Consider the following 15947-nt stretch of genomic DNA (forward strand, 5'->3'; position numbering starts at 1 on the left):
TAGAGTCGCACTCTGTTTGTGTGTGTGTGTGTGTGTGTGTGTGGCCTGGTCGAGCCTGGTCCCAGAGAGTGCATTGCACCTACAGTCGATGACACAATGGGAGCAGTCGGCGAGGCATTCACGATTCACTATGCAGGATTCACCTACATTAGCCCGAGGAGGTGGCTCATTGCCATTGTTGCACTTGGAAGTTTTAGATGAGCTTCGGGTCTCGCTCTCTCTTTAAAGAGCCGCCAGCTGACTCTGCTGTGTTCCGTTTCCTGCTCTGACTCTGGCCAACGATTGGGCACAACTTTAAAGGTTGTCCGCTTTAAGTCAATTACAGCCAACTTGACGTCTTCTTCTCTATCTCCTCCATTCATGCGTGTTTATGCTAATTTGATTACAATGTAGTGCGAGCGGTGCCAATGCCCAAGCTCCCTCAGTGAATTATGATGGACGGTGTCATGAAAGCGCGAACAGTGGCGAGCAGGGCTCTCTCTCTCTCTCTCACTCTGTGGTCGTGCGTGTTGGCCATGTTTATCTCTGGTCAACGTATACTTAGCACATGCTATCAATGGGCGCTGTGTCGGGTGTCCGCCTGTCCGGGCATCGAGGCTTATTGCTGGTTTGGCGTTTTTGCATGCCACGCCCCCTTAGCTGTGGCGCACACACACACACGATAAATGGCTGGAAAATGGGGAAATGAAGTGCTTAGCGCTGGGCATTGTGCCAGGACTTTGGTCGCGCCACTTCATTATAAACATTTCTCAATTGATTATCGTTAGTGTGTGCCAAAGTCTGTGTGTGTGTGTGTGTGTGTGCGTGCGTGTGTGCATGTGTGCGATAATGCTATAATTATGCCTTTGCTTTTCTTGGCGTGCAGGAGCTGTCGCCGTTCGGGGGGGCCTTGCGGCTTTGCCATGGCGCTTATATTTGCACGCATGTCCTTTATGCTCGCATAATTGTGCCTGTGTGTGTGTGTGCGGCTGTCATGGGGTTTTACAGCATGTTTATGGCATCATGTTGTGCGTGCGTGTGTGCGGGGCACGGGTTAGTGGCAGCCACTTTTGCATGCTCCTCTCACATTTAAGCAAGTAATCCACATAAACTGCTCTTGAAATATTTCATTATCGTAATGAAAAGGACTTAAATACATTAATTTTTTTTGCCTGCCAGCTGGCAGCCCATTTCATATGTGTGCATGTGTGTGTGTGTGCATGCGTGTGTGTGCCCGAGCTTCTATATTGATAATAAAAGTAGATTTGGGCTCGCCATGCGAGGCGAAAATGTGAAAGCTTTGTTCGACTCAAGCGTAAACACTTATGTATGTCTGGGACTCCTAAATGGCCAGTAGTGAAATTCCAAATGGATCTCTGTAAAGGCAAATTCAAGATGGGGTTGGCAGCAAGGGGATTAGGCAGAAGCCGGCGAGAGAAACAATCAAAATTGATTGAAGCCCAAGAGGAAGCTATGAAGCGCCTGAGAATGGAGTCAAATGTGAAGTATTTCTGGGGAGTACGCAGCAGTGATGCGTAGATGGAGGGAAAGCTCAAGTAAACTTGTTTGGCTCACATATAAACATAATATCAGGTTTGAGTGAGGAAAATAGACATTCTCTTTATAATATCGAATAAAGTATATAAATATTATGTAATTGATACAAACAATATTTTAAATTGTTTAACTATTATTTTGTTGAACTTCAAATATTTATACCCAATTAGTAACTACTAATGCCCAACAAAATGCTACTTAAAACTTATTTAATATGCATTAAATAAATATAATAAACACATTGATAAATATAGACAGAGAGTTACGAAAAGCCATTCACAGTTTCATATTAATTGAAAAATATCAAACAAATAATTATTTTGCAGCTATTCACTTAACTAGTTATGCGAGTGAATGACATCTCATATTTATTATTAATTTAACAAGGTTTCTGTGTAAATTACATTTCACATTTATATTACATAATTGCCCACTCTCGATGCGCTGTCCGTAATTAGTCAAAACATCATTTTCAATTAAAATATGTAAATGACAGAACAGATCAGAAATCCCTACAACTTGGTAATTAACGCAAATCGAAAGCTAATTAATTACAATTTAATTAAATGTGCTTTTTTATGCCCTCGTCACATGCTGCAGTGGGTTGAGAATTAATTCAATTCACTTCCTGTCCTCACAAATGATATTTAATTAAATAACGATGCGTCTTCAGATGGCTACCGAAAAGTTAAAAAAAAAAGATAAAACTCGTATGAAAATATTTATTGAATTTAATATATAAAAAATATATATGTATATATAACACAATTCCCATTGTTTGGCTTTAATGCCCATAAATTCCATCTTGTGCAGCGCAATTTTGCTCGCCAGTGTAAGTGTGGTTTACAGTGCCACCGCAGGCAGTTGGTCGTCTTCTCGTGTTCCATAAATTAATCAATTGCTGCTGCCGTTATCCGTAATCCTTTATCACTCGTTTATTTTATTGATGGGCAGCAATCAGCGGCCACAAGGATGCGCCGTCAAGGATCACGGGCTGTTCGCTGGCACCAAAAGGCATTCGAAACGGCCTCTCATTTAAATCAGAGATAATGGCTCCAGCTCCAGCACCAGCTCCACGGCGCGCATTGCTTCACATCGATACGCTCGCTCGTTCCCTTCGCTGACCCGGCGGCAGGCGACAATACGCAAATAATGACATATTTAATGAAAGCACATAATAATTTTCGTGCATTTTTTCATACTCTAGCATTTGCAGGTATTATGCGATTGCCATGAAACGTGTAACCATGCAGGTGAGATACCTACGAACCAGAATTTCCATTATGCATATTTTGTTTAATATTATATGACATATAATACTATTCATAGCAATTATGGTTGAATGACTATTGAGGTTGGCAATCTTATACAAATCACAAAATATTTAAGACAAAATAATAAATAAATAAATTAACATTAAATTAAAGTTAAATCAGTTTCTTTATTATTGCCAAACAAGAAAATTTTATAAAAAAAAAAAATTATATAAAATAAATATAAAAAAAATTGTAAATAAGTATTACAAAAATTATAAATAAATATTTAATATATTTATATAAATGTCAGTTATTTATTCATATATAACATTGGCCGAAAGACGCAAATCTCAAGTCAAATGAAAATTTATTTTTTTTTTTAAATATTAGAAACATTTTTTTTTTTTTCAGTTTGATAAAAAAAAAACCACACACACTCATAAATATTTTTTTAAATTTAATTATTTATTTATTTTTGTCTACCAAAAAATTTGAAGAGAAACTAATTTGAACTGCCAACCGAATGAATAGTCGAACAATTCAAATTGAGTTTGCAGTCTTCATTGGATTCAAATAAATATGAAATGCATTGGTATTGATGTGTCAGCTAGGATATTATATATTCGACCACTGGAGGATAATTAATCACTCTTGTTGTTAATTTTTGTTGTCAGTTTTGTCTTTTTATCGATATTATTAACGGGCAGTCAGCACGTCACGCACCGAACCATGGCGAGAAGCTGTGGAGCATTTAAAAGCCGCGAATATTGATGGTTGGTAATTTAATTTGTATTCTTACTTTATTTGTATTTTGTTTACATTTTGCGCTTTACGCTTGCGCTTTAATATGTTTCATTTAGTGTTTTTCTGCTCATTTGCTGTTAGTTGAATCAAGTTTGGCGCTGTGCGTGAAATTGAATTAAATATGAAATTAATTAACTTTAATGCTACTGTTATTGTCGTATAGCTTCAAATTGTTGTTCGCCTCGCTGCAATTGTCAAATGGCAAAGAGTTGGCACGCTTAAAGCTGGCCAAATATACAGCTGCTGACCCTGAACTTGGGCTGGGAGCCCCCCGCCGCTCTTCGAGCGCGCCACGTGCACACAAAGCGGGCCAAAAGTAATTACAACAAGATGCAAAAAGCTTTTGGGCGTGGCCATGACAAGTGGCAGCGGGCAATGGGCAACTGGAGACTCGAACTGAGGCAGAGACAGAGGCTGGGCAGAGGCTGGTTCCATTGAATGAGTCTGACAGGCCCTTTGTAATTGGCATTGGGCGCGTCCGTTAGCATAATAACACGAGTCCAACTCCATGTAGCTGTGTTCAGGCGACGCGTCGGCCATTTGGCTTGGAGTCAAGTGCTTGCTTTTGGGCCAGCGTCCCTCCGCCCGAATTGAGTGCAATATGGCTGCTACGACTCGCTGGCCGGGGCAGACAGACGGCCCGCCCAGCTGGAATATGGCAACTACTTGAAAAAGGTTAAAGTCAAATGCCGCGCCGAGCAGACAACACGGCTGCATCTGAATAGGTCGGAGAGTGTGGGTGGGGGCATGGCAGCCTCCAAACTTTTGGCCAAGTCGTAAAGTTTTCATACGCCTAGCTGCTTAAGCAGCGCCAACTTTTTGGGTCCCTTCCAAGGAGCCCAACTTCCACTTGGACTTCTCTGTTTGGTGTTATGCACAAAAAACTCGGAATTCTCTTCTCCACTTGTTAGGAAATATGTGAACTATGCAAAGGCGAACAATTGATGCACTGACTGCAGCTGATGTAAATGATAATAAAGGAAAGTATTTTATATACTTTAAATTTAGTTTACTACATAACTGATTAGAGGAAGAGAGGAAAAGAGAGACCTCGCACCAGAATATATATTCGAATATATATATGTATATATGATAGGATTTTTTCTCTTAGGCAAAGCAACGAATGACACTTCGAACTACCTTCGCATCAAACGTATTGTTCAGACTTGGTCTCCAGCTACGTTTATCTATACTAGAGAAGGAATTTAGCGCCAATGATGAAATATGCGCCGGATCTGTGGCTAAAGGCAAATCAAACCGTGTAACAGGTTTAAAAAAAAAAAACGATGTTAAATAATAGTAATAGCTTTAATGATAATATAATAGCTGTATCGCCATCCAAGGCAACTCTCCATATTAAATAAAAATCAAATTTAATATGAACAATCATTTATTTCTATGTTAATATACTACAATGTTAAACAACCAAACTCATATATCTAAAACTTTGATCTGATCTCGTATAAAAAATTAGATTAAATCGGATACCTAAATCAAAAATAAACAAATTATAAACTTTGATATAATATACCTCGTTAATACAAATTATTAATTTATTTTCGATACAAGTAAAAATGTAATATATATGTATATATTCACAAATATATTTGTATTATTTAACACATATATTTATAAATTTACTATTTTTTATTTGTATATACTCATGTCTTTCAGTGCATGGCAAACAGTATTTGAAAATCATGCTACCCGCTTTTATGAGGGCACTCGCGCGTCTTGTATCTATAATGAGCTAGACAAAGCTAAAGTTGGCTAAGCTATAAACCAAGCCAGCGCCTCAATAAATTGCCCAGGCGGTGTTTCCTTCAGTTTTTGTTTTTTTGGGCTTAGCTTTTGCTTTTGCTTTTGCGGCCTGTCTGTGATTTCGCATGAAATTTTATGCGCGCGTGATTAAAAGTCACGTGCGTGGCTAATGGCGGCAGGAGGCAGCAGGCGTGAGAAGGGGCAGAGGAAGGGCGGTAGACAGACGCGGGACAGCTGCTGCAACTAATGGCCAAGTGGCTGCCTAAACGCTGCGACTAAACAATGCTGATAATAATCTGGCAGCTGCAGATGCTCGCAGAGCGCTCGCTTAACGAGCTCGCGCTGAACCCTGCACCAAATCGAGGGAACTGGGTCTGCGCCGAGACATTTAAAGAGCATCGAACAATGGCAGCCGAAAGGGCTGCCCAATCGATTCCCACTCGCTGCAATAGCCGCCCGCTCTCAGCTGAAGATCTGGGGCCAGCGTTCAGGTTTTGTTTTGCTTTTGTTTTTGGGGCCCAGTTTGCTGGGGCCACATTGTGCGGCAAGTCGTGTAAGGCTGAGCGCTGATTGTCGCCTGATTGGCAGTCGCTCTCTAAATAGCGACTAGCTAATTGTTGGGGCACGCGCCACAGGCAGACGCTGATTGCCAGCCTGGGGGCAAAGGGAATTACCTTATTTTCGGCCAGCTGGCAATTTGTTTGCTTGCCACAAAGTGGGTCAAAAGTGCAGCAAATGGCAATTGCAGTTGCTCAATCGAAGCTGGGCTAAATATATATTTACAACACAATAGTTGATCTCCCAAATCGATCTCAATTGGGCCACTCAAGAAGTTTCAATTGCATTCGAAACTATTTCGCAAGAGAATCGTTGCCTTTTGCTGGTGTCTCTTTAAGCTAAACAAATTATCATATATCGATTTAAATTTGGTGCGTGTGAATCGAAGCCTGAACCTTAACAAATCCCCACTGATTTGCAGGCACGCTTACTCCATCCATGCAGCTCTTGTCAGCCTGGGCTGGGCTGTCAAGCGTGGTCCAGGCTGCCTTGAACAGTCAGCCAGCCAGCCAACATGTGGTGACAGCTTCGAATTAAGTTATTTGTCAAATGTCGAAGCGCTTTGGCCAACTCAGTCGCCGTCTCCGGCACGATGCACGCCTACGGGCTGGACGGAGCTGGTAGTCAATATTGGTCCGTGTGACAGCAGTTGGCGCAAATAAAAGGCATCCAAATATTTTATGCAAAAGCCGAATTCAATTTTTGCCAATCAATTGTAAAAAAATCAAGGGAAAGCGATGACATAGGCACTGACAAGAGCCAGCCAAACGCAAGCGTTGCAAATATTTGCTGAATGGACAGCAGCAAAAAGAGAGTGGGAACGGTAGAGAGGGAGAGCGAAGGAGGCTATACACTAATAATACCCTTTATAAAAGGCTTACTTTCATATGAAAAAGCCAGACTAGAACTGGTTAAACATGCACTCTCAATTCACTCTCTCACTCTCACTCATCTAGGGTAGGCAAAGTGCGAGCAACTCTAGTTGCCACAGCTGAGCCTGTGACTAGGCAGGCTTTGCCCAGGCCGCAATGAAATTAAAAATTTAATTTTTCAATCAAGCCGGCAAACAGTTTAAAAAGCCGCTATGAAATTTGATTAGCCAAATCTCAGCTAGCATTTCCATTTTGATTTCCAATTCCATTTTCATTTCCACAGACAAATCCACATCCATTTCCATTTCAATAGGCAGCCAGATTGCTGCCGTTCTGTTTGACTGACTGACTGATTGACTGATTGACAAATTGTCTGTCGGTGGCCATAAAGCAATAGCAGCGCCTCTTCAACGGCAGCCGAATTGATCGATTGGCTCATTAAAAGCCAACACCACGCACACGGCGAACTTTGCACCTGTCGCGCACAATTGCATTACGCCACAGGCCCTTTGACTTCAGCATCGCATATGAAGCACTCGCTATGAGAGCTGTTGAGATTACCGCATTGCCACATTGATACATTGATACTCCCTGCTGCGAGTATAGAGTACACAGCACAGCATTTCTATGTGCTCGACTCTGTCAGAAATATTAGCAGCACTTGAAACAATTACAATCCGATAAGAGCTATCTGGGCTGGCGCAACTAATTGCCGCTCTCTGCCAGCGATACCCACAACACATCGGAGGCCCTCTACGGTTCAGTTGCAATGACGACCGCGAACTGCCACTTGCGCTGCCTGCTGGGGCTGCTCTGCCTGAGTCGGCTTGGACAGCTGGCGGGCTGGCTTCCTGGAGGACCACTTCCCAGCCAGCGTTTGGAGGAAGCGGAACTGTCAACGGTATGCGGACAACTGCCAGAGCAGAGTAGACTCACATCTTTGCCTTACAGCTCCAGCTATTGGCCAGGCATAGCTATCCGGGAGAGCTGCACGCCGTGACCACCGAGGACAAGTACGTGCTGCAGATGCATCGCATCGCCAGACCAGGTGCTAGCCCCGTGCTGCTGATGCACGGACTGCTGGACAGCTCAGCAACGTGGATTATGATGGGTCCACACAGCGGGCTGGGTTATTTCCTCTACGACGCTGGCTACGATGTCTGGCTGGGGAATGCTCGGGGCAATCGCTACTCGCGTGCTCATGTTGAGCTGAATCCGAACACGGACAAGGCCTACTGGAGCTTCTCGTGGCATGAGATCGGATACTACGATCTGCCCGCCCTAATCGACGCGGTGCTGGCCAAGACGGGCTACCAGAAGCTGAGCTACTTTGGCCACTCACAGGGCACCACTTCCTTCTTCGTGATGGCCTCCACTCGGCCAGAGTACAATGCAAAGATCCACGTGATGAGCGCATTGGCGCCAGTGGCTTATATGGGAAATGTGGAGAGTCCATTGGTTGGCCTAGGTCACAGATTGCTGAAAGCCGTGGGAGAAGGACAGGAGCTACTGCCACACTCGCTCAATAGCTGTCTGCTGTCGGAGCGTACATTGCAGACCTGCCAGTACTACATGTGGAAGCTGCTGGGAAAGAATCCTGCGGAGTTTAACGAGGCTAGTTCTGCAATAATCCGCAGTATCTGAAAATACTCTCTAATAGATTCTCTTCTACAGACTATGATACCAGTTATTATGCACCACGTACCGGCCGGCGCTAGCTCCAGTCAGTTCCTCCATTACCTACAGCTGCATAAGTCCGATCGTTTCTGTGCATACGATCATGGTGAGAAGGAGAACCAGCGCATTTATGGTCAATCACAGCCCCCGGATTATCCTTTGGAAAGAGTAACAGCTCCTGCCGCTCTCTACTATACACAGAATGACTATTTGACTGCTGTGAAGGACGTCGAGCGTCTGATCAAGCGGCTGCCCAATATCGTGGAGGATCACATGTATGAGTACATGAACTGGAATCACATTGATATGGTCTGGGGCATCAGCGCTAGGCGTTTGGCCCAGCCTCGCATGCTGGAGATCTTACGGCTCTATGAGACGGGTGGAGCACAGAATGGAACAGATTTGACTACGACCCAAAGTGTCGAACGGAAGACGGAAAGTATGGAACAGGAGGTGGAGACTAAGAGGTCTATAAGAGAAACAGAGCCCACTCCTTACTAACAAGAATAAGAAATAAATTTGTGTATAGTCGCAGAGTCCTGGAAGAAATCGCTACTTGACTAACCAATATTATCTGCGTAAAAAGATTTCCTATTCAAAAACTTCCTCTTCTGTTGTCATTCTCTAATATCAACAAGTTTTTCTACACCTGGATTTCTCCATTAATTTGTAATGAATCTGAGAATCTATAATGATATATATAATATATTTAACTATGTCATGCGATTCTTCACTATTGAATATATTTTACTGATGCGTGAAGTACTCTGAGATCTATTATTAGCCGAACTTTCCCAAATGCTTACTACAGAACTTACTAATGAACCGTTAATCCCATTAACACTCATTTTAAGCGCTGCTGAGAGCATGGTAACAGCATTCATTCTCCATACATTACAAATCGATTGAGACACAAATATATCAACTATTTTAGCGAAAACTGTGCGATAATTACCAGTTGGGCTGTAAGCCGGGAGCTAGCGCAACTAATCGTCGTTCTATGGGAGTGACACCCAGTAAAATTAGCCCACAAATTGACAGAATGGAGTTCAGTTTCATTGGTCTTGAACATCATGCAGCTCGGGAGCGGTCGATGGACCTGTATACGTAGCTTGATTTGGTTGACCCAACTGTGGACGGCAGGCGAGACGGGGTTCTTGGAGGACAACTTCCCAGCCAGCGTGTTGGAGGAAGCCAAATTGACAACGGTTGGGAGAGATCAGCTCGAGCAGCGGTCGATTTAATAATGTGTTAATACTCGCAGGTTCAGCTGTTGGCCAAGTACAAATATCCGGGCGAAACCCACACCGTGACCACCGAGGACAAGTACGTGCTGCAGGTGCATCGCATTGCCCGACCAGGTGGAAAGCCCGTCCTGTTGATGCACGGCATTTTGGACAGCTCAGCAACGTGGATCCTGATGGGCCCCCATAGTGGTCTGGGGTATTTCCTCTACGACGCTGGCTACGATGTGTGGCTGGCGAATGCTCGGGGCAATTGTTACTCGCGAAGCCATGTTAAACTCAATCCCGACACGGACAAGGCCTACTGGAACTTCTCGTGGCACGAGATCGGATACTACGATCTGCCCGCCCTAATCGATGCGGTGCTGGCCAAGACGGGCTACCAGAAGCTGAGCTACTTTGGCCACTCACAGGGCAGCACAAGCTTCTTCGTGATGGCCTCCACTCGGCCGGAGTACAATGCGAAGATCAATTTGATGAGCGCCCTGGGTCCGGTGGTTTATTGCGGCAATATGCGGAGTGAGTTCACAGGGCTCGTACATCGCTTCATCAATATCTTTGGAGAGGGAAAGGAGCTATTGCCACACTCGAGTAAATTGACTGGCTGCATGATGTCGGAAACTACTATACAGACCTGTCTGTATTACGTGTGGAAGGCGATAGGCAGGGATCCTGCTGAGTTTAATAAGGTTTGCTTTGCAAAGCAAAAAGTATTCAAACCGATCTAACTGTCTCTCTGCTCTTTAGACTATGATACCAGCTATGTTGAATCATTTGCCTTGTGGCGGTAGTTCCAACCAGCTCATCCATTATATGCAACTGTATAAATCCGCTCGCTTCTGTGCATACGATCATGGGAAGGAGAATCATCGCATTTATGGACGAAGCAGACCCCCGGATTATCCTTTGGAAAAAGTAACTGCTCCTGTCGCCATCTTTTACACCCAGAATGATTATCTGAATGCTCTGAAGGATGTTAAACGGCTGATCAAGCGACTGCCCAATGTTGTAGAGGATCACCTGTATCCATACAAGAAATGGAACCACATTGACATGACATGGGGCATCAGCGCTAGGCGCCTGGCCCATCCTGCCATGCTGAAGGTCATGCGGCGCTGTGAAGCGGGTGGACCACAGAATGGAACTAAGTTAGCCACGACCGTAAGCCCCGTAAAGACTGCCAACATGACAACTGTAACTGTGCTAAAGGCTGTGGGGACTTAGTCTGAGACGATTGATCCAATTAATGAAAAATTTAATAATTAATATAATTACTTGAGAAGCTCATGGCTTAAAATATATATTGTTGATATTACATGTTGCCTAAGAGTTCCTGATTCACTGCTATTTTCACAGCTGCATATAAGACCTGAAATAAAAATATTTGTCTCATATTTTTCTTTTTTTTTTTTAGTCTATAAGGATATCAACTGGACAAAAGTTAAGAGTTAGTTACTCTATGTAATTTACATACCTAGAATTTTGGTGTTATTAAAATGTATGTAACGGACAAACAAAAGCCATACAGTATATAGATTCGTGATTAGTGAAACGATCACAATTCGATTTGAGCATGTCCTTTCCCTCTGTATAAAGTCTCCTATGCCCTAAACACTAGAGCTGTAAATATTGCCGCAGTCTCCATTTGCTGGTTTTTATGCAAATTCCAGTTCCTGGTCTTCTACCTCCAGTCGCTGTCGCTTGGCACACGAATATGCGCTCAACTATTGGCAATTTTAGGCCAAGAGTGCTGGGAGTATGGAGTAATTTTCATACATTTTATATGTTTCAAATCGATTCAGTCGGAAATTTGAAGCGATTAGGTCCAATAAGAGCTAAGTGCGCTGTACTTTCGAGGCTGGCGCAACTAATTGTCGCTCTCTGGGAGTGGGACTAGCTACATATAGACCACAAACTGACAGAATAGAGTTCAGTTTCATTGATCTTTAACATCATGCCGTGCGGAAGCTGTCGATGGCAGTGTGTACTGGGCTTGTTCTGGCTGACTCAGCTGTGGACAGCAGTTGAAGCGGACTTTCCGGAGGACACATATCCGGCCAGTGTGCTAGAGGATGCGAAACTATCAACGGTATGAAGAGATCAGCTCGAGCAGAGATCATTTCAATAACATGTTAATAGCAGAGTGTTTGCCCTGTAGGTCCAGCTGTTGGCCAAGTACAAATATCCGGGCGAAACCCACACCGTGACCACCGAGGACAAGTACGTGCTGCAGATGCATCGCATTGCCCGACCAGGTGCGAAGCCTGTGCTGCTGATGCACGGACTGCTGGACAGCTCAGCAACGTGGATCCTGATGGGCCCCCATAGTGGTCTGGGGTATTTCCTCTACGACGCTGGCTACGATGTGTGGCTGGGGAATGTTCGGGGCAATCGCTACTCGCGAAGCCATGTTAAACTCAATCCCGACACGGACAAGTCCTACTGGAGCTTCTCATGGCATGAGATCGGATACTACGATCTGCCAGCCCTCATCGACGCGGTGCTGGCCAAGACGGGCTACCAGAAGCTGAGCTACTTTGGCCACTCCCAGGGCACCACCTCCTTCTTCGTGATGGCCTCCACTCGGCCGGAGTACAACGCGAAGATCCACGTAATGAGCGCATTGGCGCCAGTGGGGTACATGACGAATATGCAATGCCCATTCATAGGCATCGGACATAGGGTCCTCCCTATGATTGGAGAAGGACAGGAAATATTGCCATACTTTAAGGGTTTTAGTATCTGCATGATGTCGGAAACTGTTATGGACATCTGTATGTTTTATTTTTGGAGGATGTTTGGAAAGGATCCACCTGAAACTAATATGGCATGTTACGAAAAAGTTATCATTTGTCAGCCTCATCTAATCGTCCCTCTTATTTAGACAATGTTACCAGCAATGTTTGCACATGTGCCTGCCGGAGCAAACTCTAATCAGTTCCTTCACTACTTGCAGCTGCAGAAATCGGATCGTTTCTGTGCATACGATCATGGTGAGAAGGAGAATCAGCGCATTTATGGACGAAGCAAGCCCCCGGATTATCCTTTGGAAAAAGTAACAGCTCCTGTTGCTCTTTACTACACACAGAATGACTATTTGAGTGCTGTGAAGGATGTTAAAAGGCTGATCAAGCGGCTGCCCAATGTGGTTGAGAATCACATGTATCCATACAAGAAATGGAATCACATGGACTTGATCTGGGGCATCAGCGCTAGGCGCCTGGCCCAGCCTCGCATGCTGGAGGTCATGCAGTTCTACGAAGCGAATGGAGCACAGAATAGAACAGAATCAAAACACGAAGACACTGAAGATAGCACGACGACAGAAGCTGCGCAGACAGAGGAGACTGAAGAGCCTGAGGGTTTCCTTTCACATTCTCTTAAATACATCATGAATTACCTCTTTTACGATTAGGCTTTGAAATGAGTTTTCTGTGTGTCACGATCAGAGGTTTCATGAAATGTATATCAAATTCTAATTTGTTTAATATTAATAATAATATTATGAAATAACTACTCTGTAGTTTCATTTATTGTTTTAAGCAAGATTTTCGACTCCAAGACATTTGCAATTCCCGTTGTCTGACATCAGCATTTCATATATGTATATACCTAGAGTCTTCCCTTTATTTTCAGTCGACTGCATCCACTTGACTCTAATATATCCTGCCTTTGCCGTTATCCCCAATGCTTAGCAGCCTTTTGTGTTTGTTTGTTTTCTTTTTCAGAATTGTAAACTTTCGCCGTCTTCTGGATTTTCTGCGCATTAGCTAAAAAAAAACTTCACGCATGCGAAAAGTTCATTGTGCCAATTGCTGAATGTGTTGACGGTTTGCTTGTTCTAATTCCTGCTCTTACACACAGTTGTTGTTTTGGATGTTGTTGTTGTTGTTGTCGCTTGACTTGCTGTCAGCTGGCACACGAAATGTGTCGTCAACAATGTGCCGCTGTTTTTGCCGCTGTTGTATGTGGCATTCCATTCACACTGAGCACGCCCACTGCCACGCCCACTGGCTGAGACACTTTTATAAATTACTCACTTGGCTGTAGACCGCGACTGGCAGCGACAACAACAGCAGCAATAGAAAACGCTTAGAAAGTTGCATGTGTCAAATGCAAAGGCCGACATTTTGTTTACCCGCCACAACTGTGTGTGTGTGTGTGAGTGTGTGTGTTTGTGTGTTTGTTTATTTTGCATTGTGCATACAGAAACTTTAGCTTTGAGCGAAATTTTAATGAGCACAGCGCGAAAAACCACGAAGCAACTTTTTTATTATTTTCGCTATGCATTGTTTGCTATTTTAGTTGTTCTTGTCTATGTGTGTGTGAATGGAAATGCATTAAAGTGCAATTTTTGTATCCGGGCATGGGATTTAATGCTGCTGCTGCTGCAGCAGACTCTGCCCCAAAGCAACTCTGGGGTGTCGGCCACATCCGTTTCCGTCGCGTCGTCCGCCATGCTGCGTCCGAGACGCCGCGCCGCAGCGTAGCAGCTGGCAGGTGGCCCTGGTACAGCAGCTGCCTTGCAGCATTGCTCGTTCGCTTCATAAATCATACAACTTTCGCCTCACGTCGCAGGCTCTCCCCTCCCCCCTCTAACGTCCTGCCAGTCTGACTGCCTGCCTGCCTGCCACACAAGAAACTTGCAACAACCCAAGCTGCCAACTGACGCTAAGTGTTGAGTAAATGTTTTCGCGCCTCGTTGCGTTCACCGATTCCCCAAAAAAAACATTCTCCGTGGCAGTGTTGTTGTAGTTGTTGTTGCGGATGTGGCACGTGGTTGTCGGAGCTGCTTTGCTGCTGCTGCCTTTCGTCTGCCCTGTGCATAGAGTTCAAATATCCATATTAGTATTACTACTAAAATACCAGCAGGAAACCCTTCGCACAAAAACCAACAAACCGCTAAAGATTAACTCAAACTGAGTTTAAACTACATACAGCTTGAATTTAATAGATTTTGCATATGAAAAATTGTAACACATTTAGAGAGCCGTTCAGTAATATACTCTATATAATGCATATCAAATATATTGAATATGTATATCATTTATATATCTTGCCATGATATGATCACTCACAATCTCTCTCTCTTTCTCTATCATTTACTCTCTTACTCCATTACTCCAGTAAATTTATTGATGAAAGAGCCCGAATTTCTAATCATTTCACCCTGGATTAATCGCATAAACTTGAAATGTGAATTATTTAATTAATTTGATCATTTTCTGACAAATGATGCGAGAAGCTATTATGTATGTTTAATACCATCATCAGTCAATCATAATTCTACTCTAAATATAGTTTTTCCGATTTAGCATTGTCATCGTGGAAGCTTAACACTTCAGCAAACATGATGGGGTTGCATGCATTAAAAATAAATCAGGTATACTTACTATCGGGACATTTTGTATTTTAATTTTTTTTTTTTTTTAATTCTAGTACTATTTATAAATTTTAATTAAAGAGTGAACTGAATAGCACACAGATTTTTTTTAAATAAACAAATATATATCTATACATACAAAATATCCAAGTCTGAAATAGCAATACATTTAGTCTTAGACTTATATTATAGATAAATAATATACAATTTTAAATTCCCTTATAAGTAAACAAAATTTTTGCATCGAGAGTATTAAATCTTCTGCCCAGGCAAGCAGCTTCTTCTTCTCTCTGAAAGCAGCTTCTGCCCTCTGGCCTAGCACAGCTTCTTTATAAATAAAGAGCATTTCATGAGCATCTTGGATTATCCCTCTCTGGCAACTACATATGTCAAGCATGTCATTGATCGCACTAATACTACTCTGAAATACAAAAGTTCCCACTCGACTGAAGCTGCCATTGCACTCATTTTGGCATATTTATCCCATTATAATCCCGGCTGCATTCCATATCGAATTTGAATGTTCTAAATAAATAATATCGAACTAGCATTTCGTTTCACATATTTGAGCATGCTGAATTTTAATTAGAGTTTTAGATCTTTTGGCAAACACGTCGATTATACAAATAGAAATATTTCCCAAATTTATTGGCCCCGCAATAAACAGTTCCATAAATTTTCATATGCAATTTCAGTATTTATTATTTATTTTCCATATGACTTTATAAATAAACTCGTGTCAGCTGTTGTTGTTGTTGATTCCAATGAAATATGATTTGTTGTTGTTGTTGTTCGTTTGTTTTTATCGTGTTCTGAATTGTTTTTATTATTATTACAAGTAATATTACAACTAGAG

The 15947-nt window shown here is 42.9% G+C and overlaps 3 protein-coding genes and 1 long non-coding RNA gene across 4 annotated transcripts; 3 read left to right on the forward strand and 1 right to left on the reverse strand.

Moving 5' to 3' along the window:
• Positions 1–6910: 6910 nt before the first annotated feature.
• Positions 6911–9229, forward strand: LOC108657701 (lipase 1-like). Its single transcript, XM_089257433.1, has 3 exons — positions 6911–7688; positions 7739–8401; positions 8462–9229. Exons 1-3 carry the CDS (start codon positions 7557–7559, stop codon positions 8963–8965), a joined length of 1299 nt encoding a protein of 432 aa, XP_089113559.1. The 5' UTR covers positions 6911–7556; the 3' UTR covers positions 8966–9229.
• LOC149091775 (uncharacterized) lies at positions 9210–11456 on the reverse strand. The gene is made up of 2 exons (XR_016196412.1): positions 11183–11456; positions 9210–11077 (listed from the first exon to the last, which is right to left on the reverse strand). It is a non-coding gene; the product is annotated as an uncharacterized LOC149091775 (long non-coding RNA).
• On the forward strand, positions 9359–10962 carry LOC108658741 (lipase 1). The gene is made up of 3 exons (XM_030383263.2): positions 9359–9672; positions 9729–10397; positions 10456–10962. Exons 1-3 carry the CDS (start codon positions 9538–9540, stop codon positions 10930–10932), a joined length of 1281 nt encoding a protein of 426 aa, XP_030239123.2. The 5' UTR covers positions 9359–9537; the 3' UTR covers positions 10933–10962.
• A 103-nt stretch (positions 11457–11559) lies between the features above and the next one.
• LOC115562215 (lipase 1) lies at positions 11560–13153 on the forward strand. The gene is made up of 3 exons (XM_030383265.2): positions 11560–11797; positions 11867–12535; positions 12593–13153. The coding sequence occupies exons 1-3, from the start codon at positions 11663–11665 to the stop codon at positions 13121–13123; spliced, it is 1335 nt and encodes a 444-aa protein (XP_030239125.1). The 5' UTR covers positions 11560–11662; the 3' UTR covers positions 13124–13153.
• The last annotated feature ends 2794 nt before the right edge of the window (positions 13154–15947 follow it).

The sequence above is a fragment of the Drosophila navojoa genome, chromosome 3 (genome assembly GCF_054131105.1).
Source record: "Drosophila navojoa isolate 15081-1374.11 chromosome 3, UAZ_NAV_1.0, whole genome shotgun sequence".
Taxonomy (NCBI): domain Eukaryota; kingdom Metazoa; phylum Arthropoda; class Insecta; order Diptera; family Drosophilidae; genus Drosophila; species Drosophila navojoa.